Source organism: Salmo salar, chromosome 27 (assembly GCF_965601325.2).
Source record: "Salmo salar chromosome 27, fSalSal1, whole genome shotgun sequence".
In the NCBI taxonomy this organism is placed as follows: Eukaryota; Metazoa; Chordata; class Actinopteri; order Salmoniformes; family Salmonidae; genus Salmo; species Salmo salar.
The window spans coordinates 35,757,246-35,772,969 of NC_138317.1; the positions used below are offsets into that span (position 1 = coordinate 35,757,246).

Consider the following 15,724-nt stretch of genomic DNA (forward strand, 5'->3'; position numbering starts at 1 on the left):
TGCTCCAGCACCCTTAGAGCCCTATCTGTGCATGTGTCTGATGTTCAGTATAAGAGCAGTGAGAGAGACTACTGCCTCCTGGGAGGTTTTGTTCCAGGTATTGTATGTCTGATTAAACTGTGTTGGCCTAGATAACAACATATGTTTGGCTGTTTCTTTGTACAGGCTTAAGGAAGAGGTGTAGATGGACTTTTTAAACAGCTGAGAGAGAGGATGAACTTTGTCATAAACTAACCCAATTCTATTTCACCTGAATGAGCAAGATACTGTATCTCAGACCTGTCATATTTTTTCATTTTTTGGGGGGACACTCTTGAAAACGAGATGGTGCATCTCAAGAGATTTCATCCTGCAAAATGTATAATAAAACATTGTTTTAAATGATTTCCACCTGTAGCAAATATCCTTATAACAAACTCTCTTTCATCTGCGCTTCTAGCTTGCTTAGCCTACAATGTGTGATGAATGTGTTTTTGCAGAGAATTAAGGAATGTTATTTATAAAAAAATAATTATATGGAGAATTGTCTACAGGAGCAGTAGAACATTATTTTTCATGAATTAAATGAAGGGGAGGGGAGGCATTTTTTCACTTTCAGCACCTGCCCCACCAAAGGTCTGTGCCAACCCTGCTGACCCTGCCCCACCAAAGGTCTGTGCCAACCCTGCTGACCCTGCCCCACCAAAGGTCTGTGCCAACCCTGCTGACCCTGCCCCACCAAAGGTCTGTGCCAACCCTGCTGACCCTGCCCCACCAAAGGTCTGTGCCAACCCTGCTGACCCTGCCCCACCAAAGGTCTGTGCCAACCCTGCTGACCCTGCCCCACCAAAGGTCTGTGCCAACCCTGCTGACCCTGCCCCACCAAAGGTCTGTGCACAACCCTGCTGACCCTGCCCCACCAAAGGTCTGTGCCAACCCTGCTGACCCTGCCCCACCAAAGGTCTGTGCCAACCCTGCTGACCCTGCCCCACCAAAGGTCTGTGCACAACCCTGCTGACCCTGCCCCACCAAAGGTCTGTGCCAACCCTGCTGACCCTGCCCCACCAAAGGTCTGTGCCAACCCTGCTGACCCTGCCCCACCAAAGGTCTGTGCACAACCCTGCTGAACATGATGTTATTTCATCCAAATATGTTCAAAGTGACATAGGTGGCAAACTACTGTAGGCCAACTTTGAGTACCTGATTTGGATGTTCATGCTTACATCTAAAGACCCTTCAAACAGCTTCATGTTGACTTGGAGATGGGTGATCTCCCCCTCATTTCCTGCTGACCATTGACACAAGGATGTGTTTGGTAGTTCTGCCAGACCAGCCTCACCTGGCCCAGTCACTGATGTGGTGTAGAGTGAAGTCATCAGTCCATTAATCATTGTGGGTAGGGCCCGGAGTTTCTCTTAGCCATGGTCAGGAAAAACTATTGGCCTTTAAATATGAAACCCAATCATCCAGTCACACGGTCAGAGCATATGTTGAATGATGTCCATGGAAAGTACTTTTATTCCACAGAATGGTTATACATGGAGAATGGGGCCTCTGAATTGATTCATCAATAAATGTCCTAAACTGTGTTGGTTGTTTCTCAAAATATATCCTTCAATTCATGTATTAGTATACATGTTTTACAAAAAGGTTCTGTAGAAATGTGTATTATTTGTTTTGTTTCTACACTGTCAGTAATTCTTTGTTACATGTTTATTCATTTTCCCAATACACAATATTTAATATATGGGAATGTTAGCTAATATATTAGATATATTCACCACTGGAGAGAGAGCAGGGAAGGCTCATCATCAGGGTATTGGTCACCATTGAGGATGTAAGTGAAATCAGTTGGCACAAATATTTTGCCTGTATTCCTAGCAACATGTCTTATTGACATAACTCTTGCCATTATGTCAGCTGATGCTGAGTGTACATTGAAGACAGGTGATTTTGGACCTGTACCCCTTATTCAGGGTGAACTGCAATGGTTTCCTATTTATGGACTGGTAGAGAAGCGCAACTCACCTCTGGACCAATCAAAGACGAGCTAACAGGTCAAGGAAATCTCTAACTTAGCTGATTTATAAATAGCTGTTTGGTGAACTTAAAACCGTGTGTGGACTGCATATGCGCCACTCGGAATCATCTCTTTCTATAAACTCACTGTTTTTGCACTTTTTATTTTATTTTTTTAAAGAGGATTTATATTTTAATAGAACAATGGAAACTGTATATAGGTATTTTCCCGTTATTCTCCTATGTCTGAGTTTTCACCTATTCAGCTATGCGTGGTGTTCACCTATGGATGTATATGGGAAAGTGGTGGAGCTCGTTTCGCCAGGAGAGGAATACCTGGATGAAATGTCAGTTCGCTCCTTTTTCAAACTGTTGGAGAAGCGTGTGCAGTGCCCTGGTGTGTCGTGTGAAAAGGTAACTTTTTTCTTACACTCGCTTCAACTTGGTTTTAGGAAAGGTCGAGGTCCAACCTGCACCTGTTACTGTGCCGTGCGCTACACACAATGGAATACAGCAATGTACATTTATCATAGTGCTTTTTCAGACCTAGTTTGTTAAGCCTAAATCTGTATTTTTTTTATTTTTATTGACCAGTCTCTAACAAAGTATTTTTTTATTGATACATATATCGTGAGCACTGAGCAATTCAAAAGTTGAATGCGTGCTCCATAATAATAATAATAATAATAATTATTATAATTATAATAATAATAATTATATGATAATGATAACAATAATGATTCTGGCTATTATTATGTAGGTATTATATAGAGAGAATACACGACGTCGTCATTGCAGATTGTTTTGTACCAGATTTATTAAAATCATTATGTTCTACCAATGACGTAAAACACCTGATCAATATTTATCAAATTCCATGTGTTAGGGTATTATCATAGATTATAGCAATGGCTTTGACTTAAATGGCTAATGTGTAAAAAAAAAAAAAAATACTTAAAAAAATATATCGTGGTTGTTTTACCCTATTACTGTGCAGCCTGTTTAAACGTCTTAATGACTGGGCATTCTGTTTTATTTAATACATTCAATGTAAAAAATTAAAATGACTCTGTCCATCATGCCAATGCACCACAAGTACTCCAATAAGTGTTCATTTTAGTTTCATTTGATTACAGTAGAAAAACATGTAAACATACATTTTTTTTCTGTTGTTCAGACATTGAAGGCCTTGGACTTTACCTGGCAAGTGTAATCTGCCCTTGTGACCATGTAGAGGACGTTTTCTATCACACGTTATGTGAGAGATGTGTTATCAATTGGCCAAACATGTTTGGGACTAACACTAATGATCAGTAGTTAGACGGCATGTTCTGCTAATACAACAATGGCTCGAGATCTTACTCATACGTGGTCATGGTACTGGAGAATCAGGAAGAAGTCTGCACACTTCCAGTGAGATGCACATTTATTTTAATAGATACGGAGCTTTCGGTCAGTCGACCTTCATCAAGCTCAGGCTCTTTTAAAAGAAATGTGCATCTGACTTAAAGTGTGTCAAGACTTTTTTTCTTCTGTTTCTCCAGTTTAGCATTTTGCCTCCAGCACCTTCACTAATCGGTTCTGGGTTTCTGGTAGACTCTACAGAATAATCTGTTAGATAATAGGCCAAGTCACTGTATGTCCTGACTCAAAAAGCCTGAGAATAGCTGTTAAAGATCAGAAAATTAGATTTTTATTTTCTCACGTTCACCCAACCCAAACTCCTTTAGCTTTGTGGTCATAATGACTGACTATACAAGACCCTACGTTGGTTTTCTCTCATTAAATTAGGCCTATATTTGTACTGAGTAAATAAATAATCTCCATGAAACACTGAAGCCACCCTGCTTGTTTCTAGTGCCTGTCTGTGCAGTCAGTAGACCAGCTGGTGGGTAACTTCACCAGCACTGGTGGTCTCCTTCACAACGAGGGCTTCTTCAGAGTAGCGGCAGGATGCTGCCTGTACCTCGGCTCTCCCTCAGAGGCCTGCTCTGCCGTGAGGGCAGGGAGGTGGGGGGACGAGACGGACCACTTCATCCATGAGATCACAGGCTATGACCATGGGGATGGACACGGAGACATGGAGAGCAGTGGGATAGAAACACTGCTCCATAACTTGAAGAAGCACTACAAGCCTGATCAGCAGTACGACCAGGTTGGTGCTGCTGTGTTAATAAGAATGGCAACACATTTTATAAACTCTACCTTTCTAAGGTTGTGCAACAGAAAACCAATGAACTACTGTTAGCAACAGTGACCTGTTTTCTAACAAACTCATTTGAGTAGATTTGTTTCAACAAAATATTTCTATTCTATTCAACGGTGTGTGTTTGTCCCGTGTTATCGTGGTCATTTAGCACTGTCTTACTGGTCAAGATATCTTGGAGGAGATGAATGATGGTGGCCCACACAACATGGATGTGGTGTTTGGATACATAGTTTACCATGCTTTGCGAGGTGACTGCATGACTGCCAGAGCACTGCCTGAAGAAGACTACTTTCTGGATTTCATATTCAACTCCTTCGGTTCTGACAACATTACCATACACGGTACAGTAAGAAACAACTATTCCTGTGTATACAAAATGTCCGTGCTGTAATATTGCCTCATTACAAACTACTATCCCTATTTAGTATGAATCATTTTCCTCGCACTGTTTCGTTTTATTATTATTACAGTACAGCCAGGAGCATTACTCATGCTCCTGGCTGTACTGTAACATCAACCCACTCATTAATCCATCTTGTGCAATACATAGTTCATCATTCATTTAGCATGACGCTATTAATGTTATCCTCTACCCCTATGTTAATGTTACCCTCAAACCCTATGTTAATGTTACCCTCAAACCCTATGCTATAACCCCATGAAGCCTGGATAATGAGAGTTTATATTGCTGTTCCCCAATGGCCTAATATGCTCTTCCACCATATTACTGTTCCTCAATGGTCTGCTAATAAACTCTACCAGCATATTAATGTTCCTCAATGGCCTGTTAATATACTCTACCACCATATTACTGTTCCTCAATGGCCTGCTAATATACCCTACCACCATATTACTGTTCCTCAATGGTCTGCTAATATACTCTACCAGCATATTACTGTTCCTCAATGGCCTGTTAATATACTCTACCACCATATTACTGTTCCTCAATGGCCTGCTAATATACTCTACCACCATATTACTGTTCCTCAATGGTCTGCTAATATACACTACCAGCATATTACTGTTCCTCAATGGCCTGCTAATATACTCTACCACCATATTACTGTTCCTCAATGGCCTGCTAATATACTCTACCACCATATTACTGTTCCTCAATGGTCTGCTAATATAGTCTACCACCATATTACTGTTCCTCAATGGCCTGCTAATATAGTCTACCACCATATTACCCCTCCTCAATGGTCTGCTAATATACTCTACCAGCATATTACTGTTCCTCAATGGCCTGCTAATATACTCTACCAGCATATTACTGTTCCTCAATGGCCTGCTAATATACTCTACCAGCATATTACTGTTCCTCAATGGCCTGCTAATATACTCTACCACTATATTACTGTTCCTCAATGGCCTGCTAATATACTCTACCACCAACTAACCATATCATTGTGATTAATCTCTGTAGAGCTGGAAGGTCTTATGAAGAGCCTGCAACTGGGTGGAATCCACGAAGAGGATCAAGAGGGACACAAAGATGACCATGGTCACGATGACCACATTGACCATGACCATAGTGACCACAGTACTGTTAGCAAGGGTCGTGGGGGTCGAAGTGGAGGTGATGCCTTCAGGAAGAGTCATGAGGAGGGGTACCACCAGAGGAACATCAGCAGCTGGGAACTGGTAATTGTTATACTCAACCACCATGGTGCTTTGTCTGTAATTAGGTCAAGGCCATCGCTCCAATCTCCTGAAGAGACCTTCAGGGGCTTAACGACGCACGCATGCATGCACGCACGCACACACAGGCTCCTTCACTCTGACTCATTATCAGACTGCTAAACCCCTGCTGTCCGCTGCATCTCCAGTGCATTACAATGAGCCTCAGATGTGCAGTAGATGGCCTGAGCTATTGGCAGCTGTAGGATTCTCCCCATGGTAATATCTATATTAGAGAAATCTGAATGAGAAGGAACACTGCTGAGGGATAATAACATGTTACTTGTAATATATTGGTCCCCACTTTGTGAATGGCCAATGACATCTTACTGTCAGTCAATCAGTTAGCGACAAGGAGTGTCAATTCAAAGAATAGGCCAATGGACTTTGGTCAAAAGTTGTGCACTACAAAGGGAGTAGTGATCCATTTGGGACACAGTATTCTGACAGAGGTATATTAATTGAAGAATTCATTTGCACTTCCATTTTACACTGACACACGGCACTGTATTTTCAACTGTAGCAATTACCACATATCGGGGGCGATACATATTCTGTGACGGAAAGTGGTTTTTTGAAATATTGCTTGTTTCCTCCACGCAGATGTGTTTCAGCCGTGTTTCTTCCACGTAGATGTTTCAGTCCTGTTTTCTCCACATAGACGTGTTTCAGCCCTGTTTTCTCCACGTTGACGTGTTTCAGCCCTGTTTTCTCCACGCTGATGTGTTTCAGCCCTGTTTTCTCTACGCTGACGTGTTTCAGCACTGTTTTCTCCACGCTGACGTGTTTCAGCCCTGTTTTCTCCACGCTGACGTGTTTCAGCCCTGTTTTCTCCACGCTGACGTGTTTCAGCCCTGTTTTCTCCACGCTGACGTGTTTCAGCCCTGTTTTCTCCACGCTGACGTGTTTCAGCCCTGTTTTCTCCACGCTGACGTGTTTCAGCCCTGTTTTCTCCACGCTGACGTGTTTCAGCCCTGTTTTCTCCACGCTGACGTGTTTCAGCCCTGTTTCCTCCACGCTGACGTGTTTCAGCCCTGTTTTCTCCACGCTGACGTGTTTCAGCCCTGTTTTCTCCACGCTGACGTGTTTCAGCCCTGTTTTCTCCACGCTGATGTGTTTCAGCCCTGTTTTCTCCACGCTGACGTGTTTCAACCCTGTTTCCTCCACGTAGACGTGTTTCAGCCCGGAGGAGCTGATAAAGATCCATGGGCTGAATGGATCTAGCCTGTCCAGGTCTGACGTGGCCCGGCTCAGCCCAGCCCTGGTCCAGCAGCTCCTCAGTGGTGCCTGCAACAGCATCTCTCCCCCCACTGGACCATTAGACCAGCTCAGCACAACAGAGAGTGAGTGAACTACTACAGTTCTATCCACTGTGATTCTGCATTGTGTGCTCTTGTGATTGATCTATTGATTGCTACAGTACACTCTATATTCAACACTCATTCCTTTCCTTTTGATACAGAAAGTCCCTTTCCTGCCTGTTAATTTTTTTTATGATAAAGGAATTATAGAGAGGCTATGCAGAAATACATTTCTTATGTTTGTAAATATGAATGCTCCAAAATTCTAAATCACAAAACTTTAGGCTGTAGGCCAAAAATACTAGAGCCTATTTCATTCGGTAGGACTAGAGCCTATTGCACTCAGTAGGACTAGAGCCTATTTCATTCAGTAGGACTAGAGCCTATTTCATTCAGTAGGACTAGAGCCTATTGCATTCGGTAGGACTAGAGCCTATTGCATTCGGTAGGACTAGAGCCTATTGCATTCGGTAGGACTAGAGCCTATTGCATTTGGTAGGACTAGAGCCTATTGCATTCGGTAGGACTAGAGCCTATTGCATTCGGTAGGACTAGAGCCTATTGCACTCGGTAGGACTAGAGCCTATTGCACTCGGTAGGACTAGAGCCTATTGCACTCGGTAGGACTAGAGCCTATTGCACTCGGTAGGACTAGAGCCTATTGCACTCGGTAGGACTAGAGCCTATTGCACTCGGTAGGACTAGAGCCTATTGCATTCGGTAGGACTAGAGCCTATTGCATTCGGTAGGACTAGAGCCTATTGCATTCGGTAGGACTAGAGCCTATTGCATTCGGTAGGACTAGAGCCTATTGCATTCGGTAGGACTAGAGCCTATTGCATTCGGTAGGACTAGAGCCTATTGCATTCGGTAGGACTAGAGCCTATTGCATTCGGTAGGACTAGAGCCTATTGCATTCGGTAGGACTAGAGCCTATTGCATTCGGTAGGACTAGAGCCTATTGCATTCGGTAGGACTAGAGCCTATTGCACTCGGTAGGACTAGAGCCTATTGCACTCGGTAGGACTAGAGCCTATTGCACTCGGTAGGACTAGAGCCTATTTCAAGCATAATCAGACAATGTATTATCTAACAGACCTTTGTGGCTTGACTGATTGGCTTCAGTCTGGCACTGTTATTATATTTGTAACCCCTTAATGTTAATTCTCTCTCCCCACAGAGTTTGCGTATGCCTCCATAGCCAATCTGCTGATCTGTCTGGCCGCCCTGGTTGGCGTTATGGTGCTGCTGTGTACCTCCTGCAGCAGTGTCTTCCAGCTCGTCATCCAGTTCTGTGTCAGCCTGGCCGTTGGCTCCCTCACTGGGGACGCCCTGTTGCACCTCCTGCCTATGGTGAGCACCACAGTACCATATCCACATCACTGAGCCCAGCTGATTCAAGCTGATCTACGCTGTACTGGCCTGGTTATGCATCCATCATAGGTGCTGGAATGTCCAATGTGAAAAGAAAACCACTTATCTAGCCAGCCAGACCTCTTCCTCCTCAACACTTCATTAAAGTGTTGTGGTTAATGTCAGTGCAACCCAATAATCAGCCAGATGTCTGAGAGACCTCATGATAAGTCAGAGCAACACATACAGTAGTCCCATCTGATGCTTCCTAGCCTTATTTCCCCCAGGGCAGAAGTCTGGAGGGGATACTTCCTGCTGCTGCAGCTCAATCCATTTAGATCCATCATGTCAACATCGCAGGGCGAAGTATTAGCAGGCTGACACACCCTGTCATCACTTACAGTGTCAAATAATAACGGCGTGATTTAAGGAACAAGAACGACCCCTTCAGATCGGGCAAACAGAGAAATGGCCCCATGTTCCTTCAGGGAACTTTAGGTTATTACAAAGCCAATGATAAGAGCAACATAACAATGTGTCCCAATGGTCCGACATGATTTCTTATCTTCCTCTCCTTCTCAACCACTTATTAAGAGGACTTGATTGGTTAAAGCAATATGGTGGATAGGTTCTGGTCTCCACTCTAGACTTTCATCTGTCAGTAGTGAGTGAAGGAGGCCATTTCAGAGTAATGGACCCTGCACAGGTTGATTGCATCGCCAGTATTTGGTCTTGTGTAGTATATTACACTTTACTTGAACCTGCCTTCATAAGAGCTACGTAACACTGTCAAAACAATGACATAACACTGTCATTACAATGACATAACACTGTCATTGGGCTGACTGTGTCAGACTGGGTTGTGACTGTGTTTCCTCTGTTGGTTCAGTTCCTAGGCCTCCATGTTCACAGTGACGGATCGGACCACAGCCACTCAGAGGAGGTTCCAGACTACATCTGTAAGATACTGGTGATGATGGCTGGCATCTACTGCTTCTATCTCATGGAGACTATCTTCTCCATCATCACCACTCACAAGGACAGCCATCACCATTCCCTGCATCACCATGAGGTAAGTAGTGTCTCATCTGGGCTGTGTTCAGTAGGGCACGATGTAGCAAAATGTGTTGCAACAGGAAACAAAAATCAGGGTTCTTATTGGACACGTTCAGGTGGTACCTTCCCATTTCACACTGTTTCTAAACCTTATCTCCTTACTGAACACCTCCGTTCTGTCAGCTTACAGGTTCGGTGGATCCATGGTGAAAAGAAATTCCACACACGTACACCTCCAATACACCTTTTTAATAAAGTGCAATGTTTCGGTCAAATAAATTGATCAGGTCTTACTGGTTCCAAAATGTGAGAATTGTTAGCTATCACCGGTAGATACAGTTGAAGTCAGAAGTTTACATACACCTTAGCCAAATACATTTAAACTCAGTTTTTCACAATTCCCGACATTTAATCCTAGTAAAAATTCCCTGTCTCTGGTCAGTTAGGATCACCACTTTATTTTAAGAATGTGAAATGTCAGAATAATAGTAGAGAGTGATTTATTTCAGCTTTTATTTCTTTCATCACATTTCCAGTGGGTCAGAAGTTTACATACACTCAATTATTATTTGGTAGCATTGCCTTTAAATTGTTTAACCTCGGTCAAACGTTTCGGGTAGCCTTCCATAAGCTTCCCACAGTTAGTTGGGTGAATTTTGGCCCATTCCTCCTGACAGAGCTGGTGTAACTGAGTCAGGTTTGTAGGCCTCCTTGCTCACACACGCTTTTTCAGTTCTGCCCACAAATGTTCTATAGGATTGAGTTCAGGGCTTTTTGATGGCCACTCCAATACCTTGACGTTGTTGTCCTTAAGCCATTTTGCCACAACTTTGGAAGTATGCTTGGGGTCATTGTCCATCTGAAAGACCCATTTGCGACCAAGCTTTAACTTCCTGACTGACGTCTTGAGATGTTGCTTCAATATATATATATAATTTTCCTTGCTAATGATGCCATCTATTTTATGAAGTGCACCAGTCCCTCCTGCTGCAAAGCACCCCCACAACATGATGCTGCCACTCCCTTGCTTCATGGTTGGGATGGCGTTCTTTGGCTTGCAAGCCTGCCCCTTTTCCTCCAAACATAGCGATGATCATTATGGCTAAACAGTTCTATTTTTGTTTCGTCAGACCAGAGGACATTTCTCCAAAAAGTACGATCTTTGTCCCCATGTGCAGTTGCAAACCGTAGTCTGGCTTTCTTGTGGCGGTTTTGGAGCAGTGGCTTCTTCCTTGCTGAGTGGCCTTTCAGGTTCTGTCGATATAGGACTCGTTTTACTGTGGATATACTTTTGTACCTGTTTCCACTCCTTCCTGAGTGGTATGACGGCTGCGCGGTCCTATGGTGTTTATACTTGCGTACTATTGTTTGTACAGATGAACGTGGTACCTTCAGGCATTTGGAAATTGCTCCCAAGGATGAAACATTTTTTTTCTTAGGTCTTGGCTGATTTATTTTGATTTTCCTATGATGTCAAGCAAAGAGGCACTGAGTTTGAAGGTAGGCCTTGAAATACATCCACAGGTACACCTCCAATTGACTCAAATGATGTCAATTAGCATATCAGAAGCTTCTAAAGCCATGACATCATTTTCTGGAATTTTCCAAGCTGTTTAAAGGCACAGTCAACTTAGTGTATGTAAACGTCTGACCCACTGGAATTGTGATACAATGAATTATAAGTGAAATAATCTGTCTGTAAACAATTGTTGAAAATTACTTGTGTCATACACAAAGTAGATGTCCTAACCGACTTTCCAAAACTATAGTTTGTTAACAATACATTTGTGGAGTGGTTGAAAAACGAGTTTTAATGACTCCAAGCTAAGTGTATGTAAACTTCCGTCTTCAACTGTACATGTTCTTTGTTGTGATGTTCCGGGCACAGACCGATACATTGTGCCATTGTGTTTCCAGGAGGGGTCTGAGCCCCATCACTGTGATCATGGTAAAGTCCTGGAGATGTACATGCAGGAGAAAAAGAACAAGCAGTCCATCTCACAGACTGACCTGGTAGGTTCTGTACCACTTATTCACAGACTGACCTGGTAGGTTCTGTACCACTTATTCACAGACTGAACTGGTAGGTTCGGTACCACTTATTCACAGACTGACCTGGTAGGTTCTGTACCACTTATTCACAGATACATCTGGTAGGTTCTGTACCACTTATTCACAGATACATCTGGTAGGTTCTGTACCACTTATTCACAGATACATCTGGTAGGTTCTGTACCACTTATTCACAGATACATCTGGTAGGTTCTGTACCACTTATTCACAGATACATCTGGTAGGTTCTGTACCACTTATTCAAAGACACACCTGTGATATTCTAAACCCTCTGTCCTCTCTCTTGGAGATCTGAGTCAGACAGAGGTCCATGACTGAACAGCCAGTAAAGCTGTGTTTTTACCTGACACAGTATGTAGTCTCAAGTCTTTACTACCCGTGTCTCTGAACACCTTGTCCTCCACTAACTTGTTCACACCTGCTATAATTCCGATGTTATACTTCTGTAAAATTCTGATCCTAAAAGGTTGTAAGTGAGCACAGTGAGGACACAGAGGAAGCCTTTCCAGAAATAAACCAACGCTCAAGAGGTAAGATAGACAACCCAAGTCATCAGGTCATCTGACAGTCAGGGTGTTCACTGGAAAGCTGATATACTGTGAACTTACTAGTCAAGTCTAGTCAATGTTTACACACATTCAGCGTGACAAAGGGTAATGTGCACCAAAGAGCTTTGTTCATTTACATGAGGAACAGCAATAAAGGGATTCATTACTACAGGGGTACAACGCTTTAGCTGCAGATGCACCCAAAAACACTCTGTCATATCATTGTAAATGATAATATAAACAGTGACAACAATTTATTTATCTGACATGATTAAAATGAGACATCATCCTTTATGTAATCTTTATAAACAATTCAAGCACAATATTCAATGGTGTAGTTGTAGTCACTCTACAGTATAACCGCTAGCTTGCCAGTTCCTACCAGTGTAAAAATACTTTAAAGTACTAGTTAAGTAGTTTCTTGGGGTATCTGTACTTTACTTTACTATTTATATTTTTGCCAAATTTTACTTCACTACATTCCTAAAGAAAATAATGTACTTTTTACTTTTTATTTTCCCTGACACCTAAAAGTGCTCGTTACATTTTGACCCAAAAAATTGTCCATTTGACGCACTTAGTAAGAGAACATCCCTGGTCATCCCTACTGCCTCTGATCTGGCGGAATCACTTAACACAAATGTTTTGTTTGTAAATAACATCTGAGTGTTGGAGTGTGCCTGTGGCTATAAGTACTTTTTCTTTTAAAAACATGAAAATTGTGCCATCTGGTTTGCTTAATATAAAGAATTTGAAATGATTTATACTTTTACTTTTCATACTTAAGTATATTTGAGCAATTACATTTACGTTTGATACTGAAGTATATTTAAAACCAAATACTTTGACTTTTACTCAAGTAGTATTTTACTGGGTGACTTTCACTTTTACTTGAATCACTTTCTATTAATGTATCTTTACTTTTACTCAAGTAGGACAATTTAGTACTTTTTCCACCACTGGTTCCTACAGATGTAGGATCTTAATTTGATCACCCTGTTCTTGCAGGAAATGCAAACATTAAGTAAATTTAAGGTTTAAAAAGACTTCTAAAGTTTGTAATTTCCACTTTAAAATGTCAGACTTGATTTGTCCTAACTAAAAATGTATCAATCCCTACAAAAATGTCCATTAATTATAATCCACACAATAATTCATATTTCCTGTTGCTACAGGATACCTTTCCTGCTGTGAGAAACTGGTCAAATGAAGATCCTAATGGCATTGGCTAATCCAATACTGCTGTTATTGTGAAATATGAATTTAGACACATGATTAACAATAGCCAAATTTGACTTTACTTCTTTAGACGACTGAACCTTTCTCTGAGTTTCCCTTCTGTCTCTCCCCTCTACTAGAACAGCGTCTGCTACCCTACATGGTTACCATAGGGGACGCGATACATAACTTTGCCGATGGCCTGGCTATCGGTGCGGCCTTTTCTGTTTCCTGGAATTCCGGCCTTGCCACGTCTTTGGCTGTGTTCTGTCATGAGTTGCCTCACGAACTGGGTGAGTGTTGTACTGACTGACGCCTCTAGTTGGCCATGTTGAAGGAGGTCTTTAGGGAATGTGACCCAGCCACATTGGTACTTCAGATGTTTCTTTATATCAAGTATATTTGAGCAGCGTCTGTTTGATTTCAGAACAATATTTTTTCATTTCAAACAGTCAAGTATTAGAATGGATGAATAGTAGTGCTAGATGATTAGCCACGTCTTCTCTCTCTATACAGATTCCTATTCACACAATCCCTCCAATGGCATCAACCTAAGACCTACATTTTATCACTGGCGTCCCTTTTAAACCTCTCCATCCTACATCTCCCAGGTGATTTTGCAATCCTGCTGCACAGCGGGTTGTCAGTGAAGAAGGCCTTGATGCTGAACGTGGGCAGTGCCCTCACATCCTTCATCGGACTCTACATTGCCCTCACCGTCTCTACTGACCTGGCCACCAAGCAGTGGATCGCGGCCATCACCTCTGGTCTCTTCCTGTATGTGGGTCTGGCTGATATGGTTAGTACACTAGTTTTACCACATTCTCAAACAGGCTGTGAGGAATTGCTTCTTTGGGCTTCTCTTCAAATGAGAGTCTATCGCACAAATTGTTCAAATGACCCTTCGCTAAGCCCCGCCGCCTTGGTTACTGTTGCAACTTCAGACAACATTTTCCCCGGGAAGCCCAATTATGACTTGGGCCTTGAGTGTCTCCTGGCTATGTCACCTGACCAGGAAGAGCTCTGACCCCTAGTTATGGCACAGTTGCTCCTATGTCTTTCACCAATGCCCTAATGCCTATCTTTCTCTGTAAATATGCTATATTTGGACAAGGAGTTAAATGCAGTGGATTGTCTTGCTTCTTTCTCCTCCCAGCTCCCAACCATGATCCATGCGGACAACCGTAGGCCCTGGCTCATGTTCCTTCTCCAGAACTTAGGACTGCTGTCTGGCTGGGGCATCCTGTTGCTCCTCTCTCTGTATGAGGAAAAGATTGGCTTCTAGAGCCTCCTAGTCCTCACACTGTACAGTACAATGCAATGGATTTGTATACAATTACAAATTACACTGTATGTAAACTATTCTATATTTGACCTGTTTTGATATATTTAATTTAACACGCTTGATCATTCTATATGATACACGATTTCCTCAAAATGACTTTGTAGATGATATATGAGATTATAGTCTAGTTCTGTTGTATCTAGCACATAGAAGTGCATTATGTTGGTGTTCAGTATGATCCTGCTGTTGGTGGTAATGTTACTGTTTGAAAGGATTTCATCTGTATGCGATTAGTTCAAACTGTAATTTATACCACCGATATTTCTAGTGGGACTCACAGATCCTCAGCCTACTGCCTTTGTAATTGCCACATCTTTTGTATAACCACATACCATAACAGTGTGACTGTGCAGGGAAGTAGGTAGATTCTATTTTAATTAGTGATCGGGTGAAGTGTGTAGTTAGCGGTAATGCAGAGGTTGACAGTGGATGTATACATGTGAGAATGTGACATGTTTAGATTTGTCTTTACTTTTGTCATATGTGTATTTTTACTTATGTGCCACCAATCCCACAAAACCCCAAAAAGTAATAAAATACGCCAAGAAAATAATTATTATGATACATGTTGTTTCTCTATAGCTTTCCTTGTTTAACTATATAATGCTTTCCAGCTGCAGTATTTTTCATTCTGTCCAGTCTACCACTCAAGAGAATTCCCTGTAAATGGATACAGGAAATAACCTCCTATGATACTTGGTTATCTGACATGATTAGTTACGTCGGCAGTTTCACTGTTCAGAGTCCACACTGTGAAGACAGACCGCTCAAATCCATGGATCACAACTTCTGATCAATCAGAGGTGGACCCTCATTTTTAAAAATCTTTTACGGTAGATCACCAGTCAGCATGGTGCTTTACTGTAGTTTGTCTGATTACCACGAGGAGTTATAAAGAAGGGTTGGTACAGCAAAGTATATCAGCAGAGATGACAGGCATTGT

The 15,724-nt window shown here is 42.2% G+C and overlaps 1 protein-coding gene across 1 annotated transcript; it reads left to right on the top strand.

The window, feature by feature from the left end:
• Window positions 1-2,063: 2,063 nt before the first annotated feature.
• Window positions 2,064-15,334, top strand: LOC106588961 (zinc transporter ZIP4). The gene is made up of 12 exons (XM_045709302.2): window positions 2,064-2,412; window positions 3,857-4,153; window positions 4,356-4,548; window positions 5,634-5,851; window positions 7,059-7,230; window positions 8,369-8,541; window positions 9,431-9,613; window positions 11,515-11,610; window positions 12,137-12,200; window positions 13,577-13,729; window positions 14,048-14,235; window positions 14,593-15,334. Exons 1-12 carry the CDS (start codon window positions 2,110-2,112, stop codon window positions 14,719-14,721), a joined length of 2,169 nt encoding a protein of 722 aa, XP_045565258.1. The 5' UTR covers window positions 2,064-2,109; the 3' UTR covers window positions 14,722-15,334.
• Window positions 15,335-15,724: the final 390 nt, after the last annotated feature.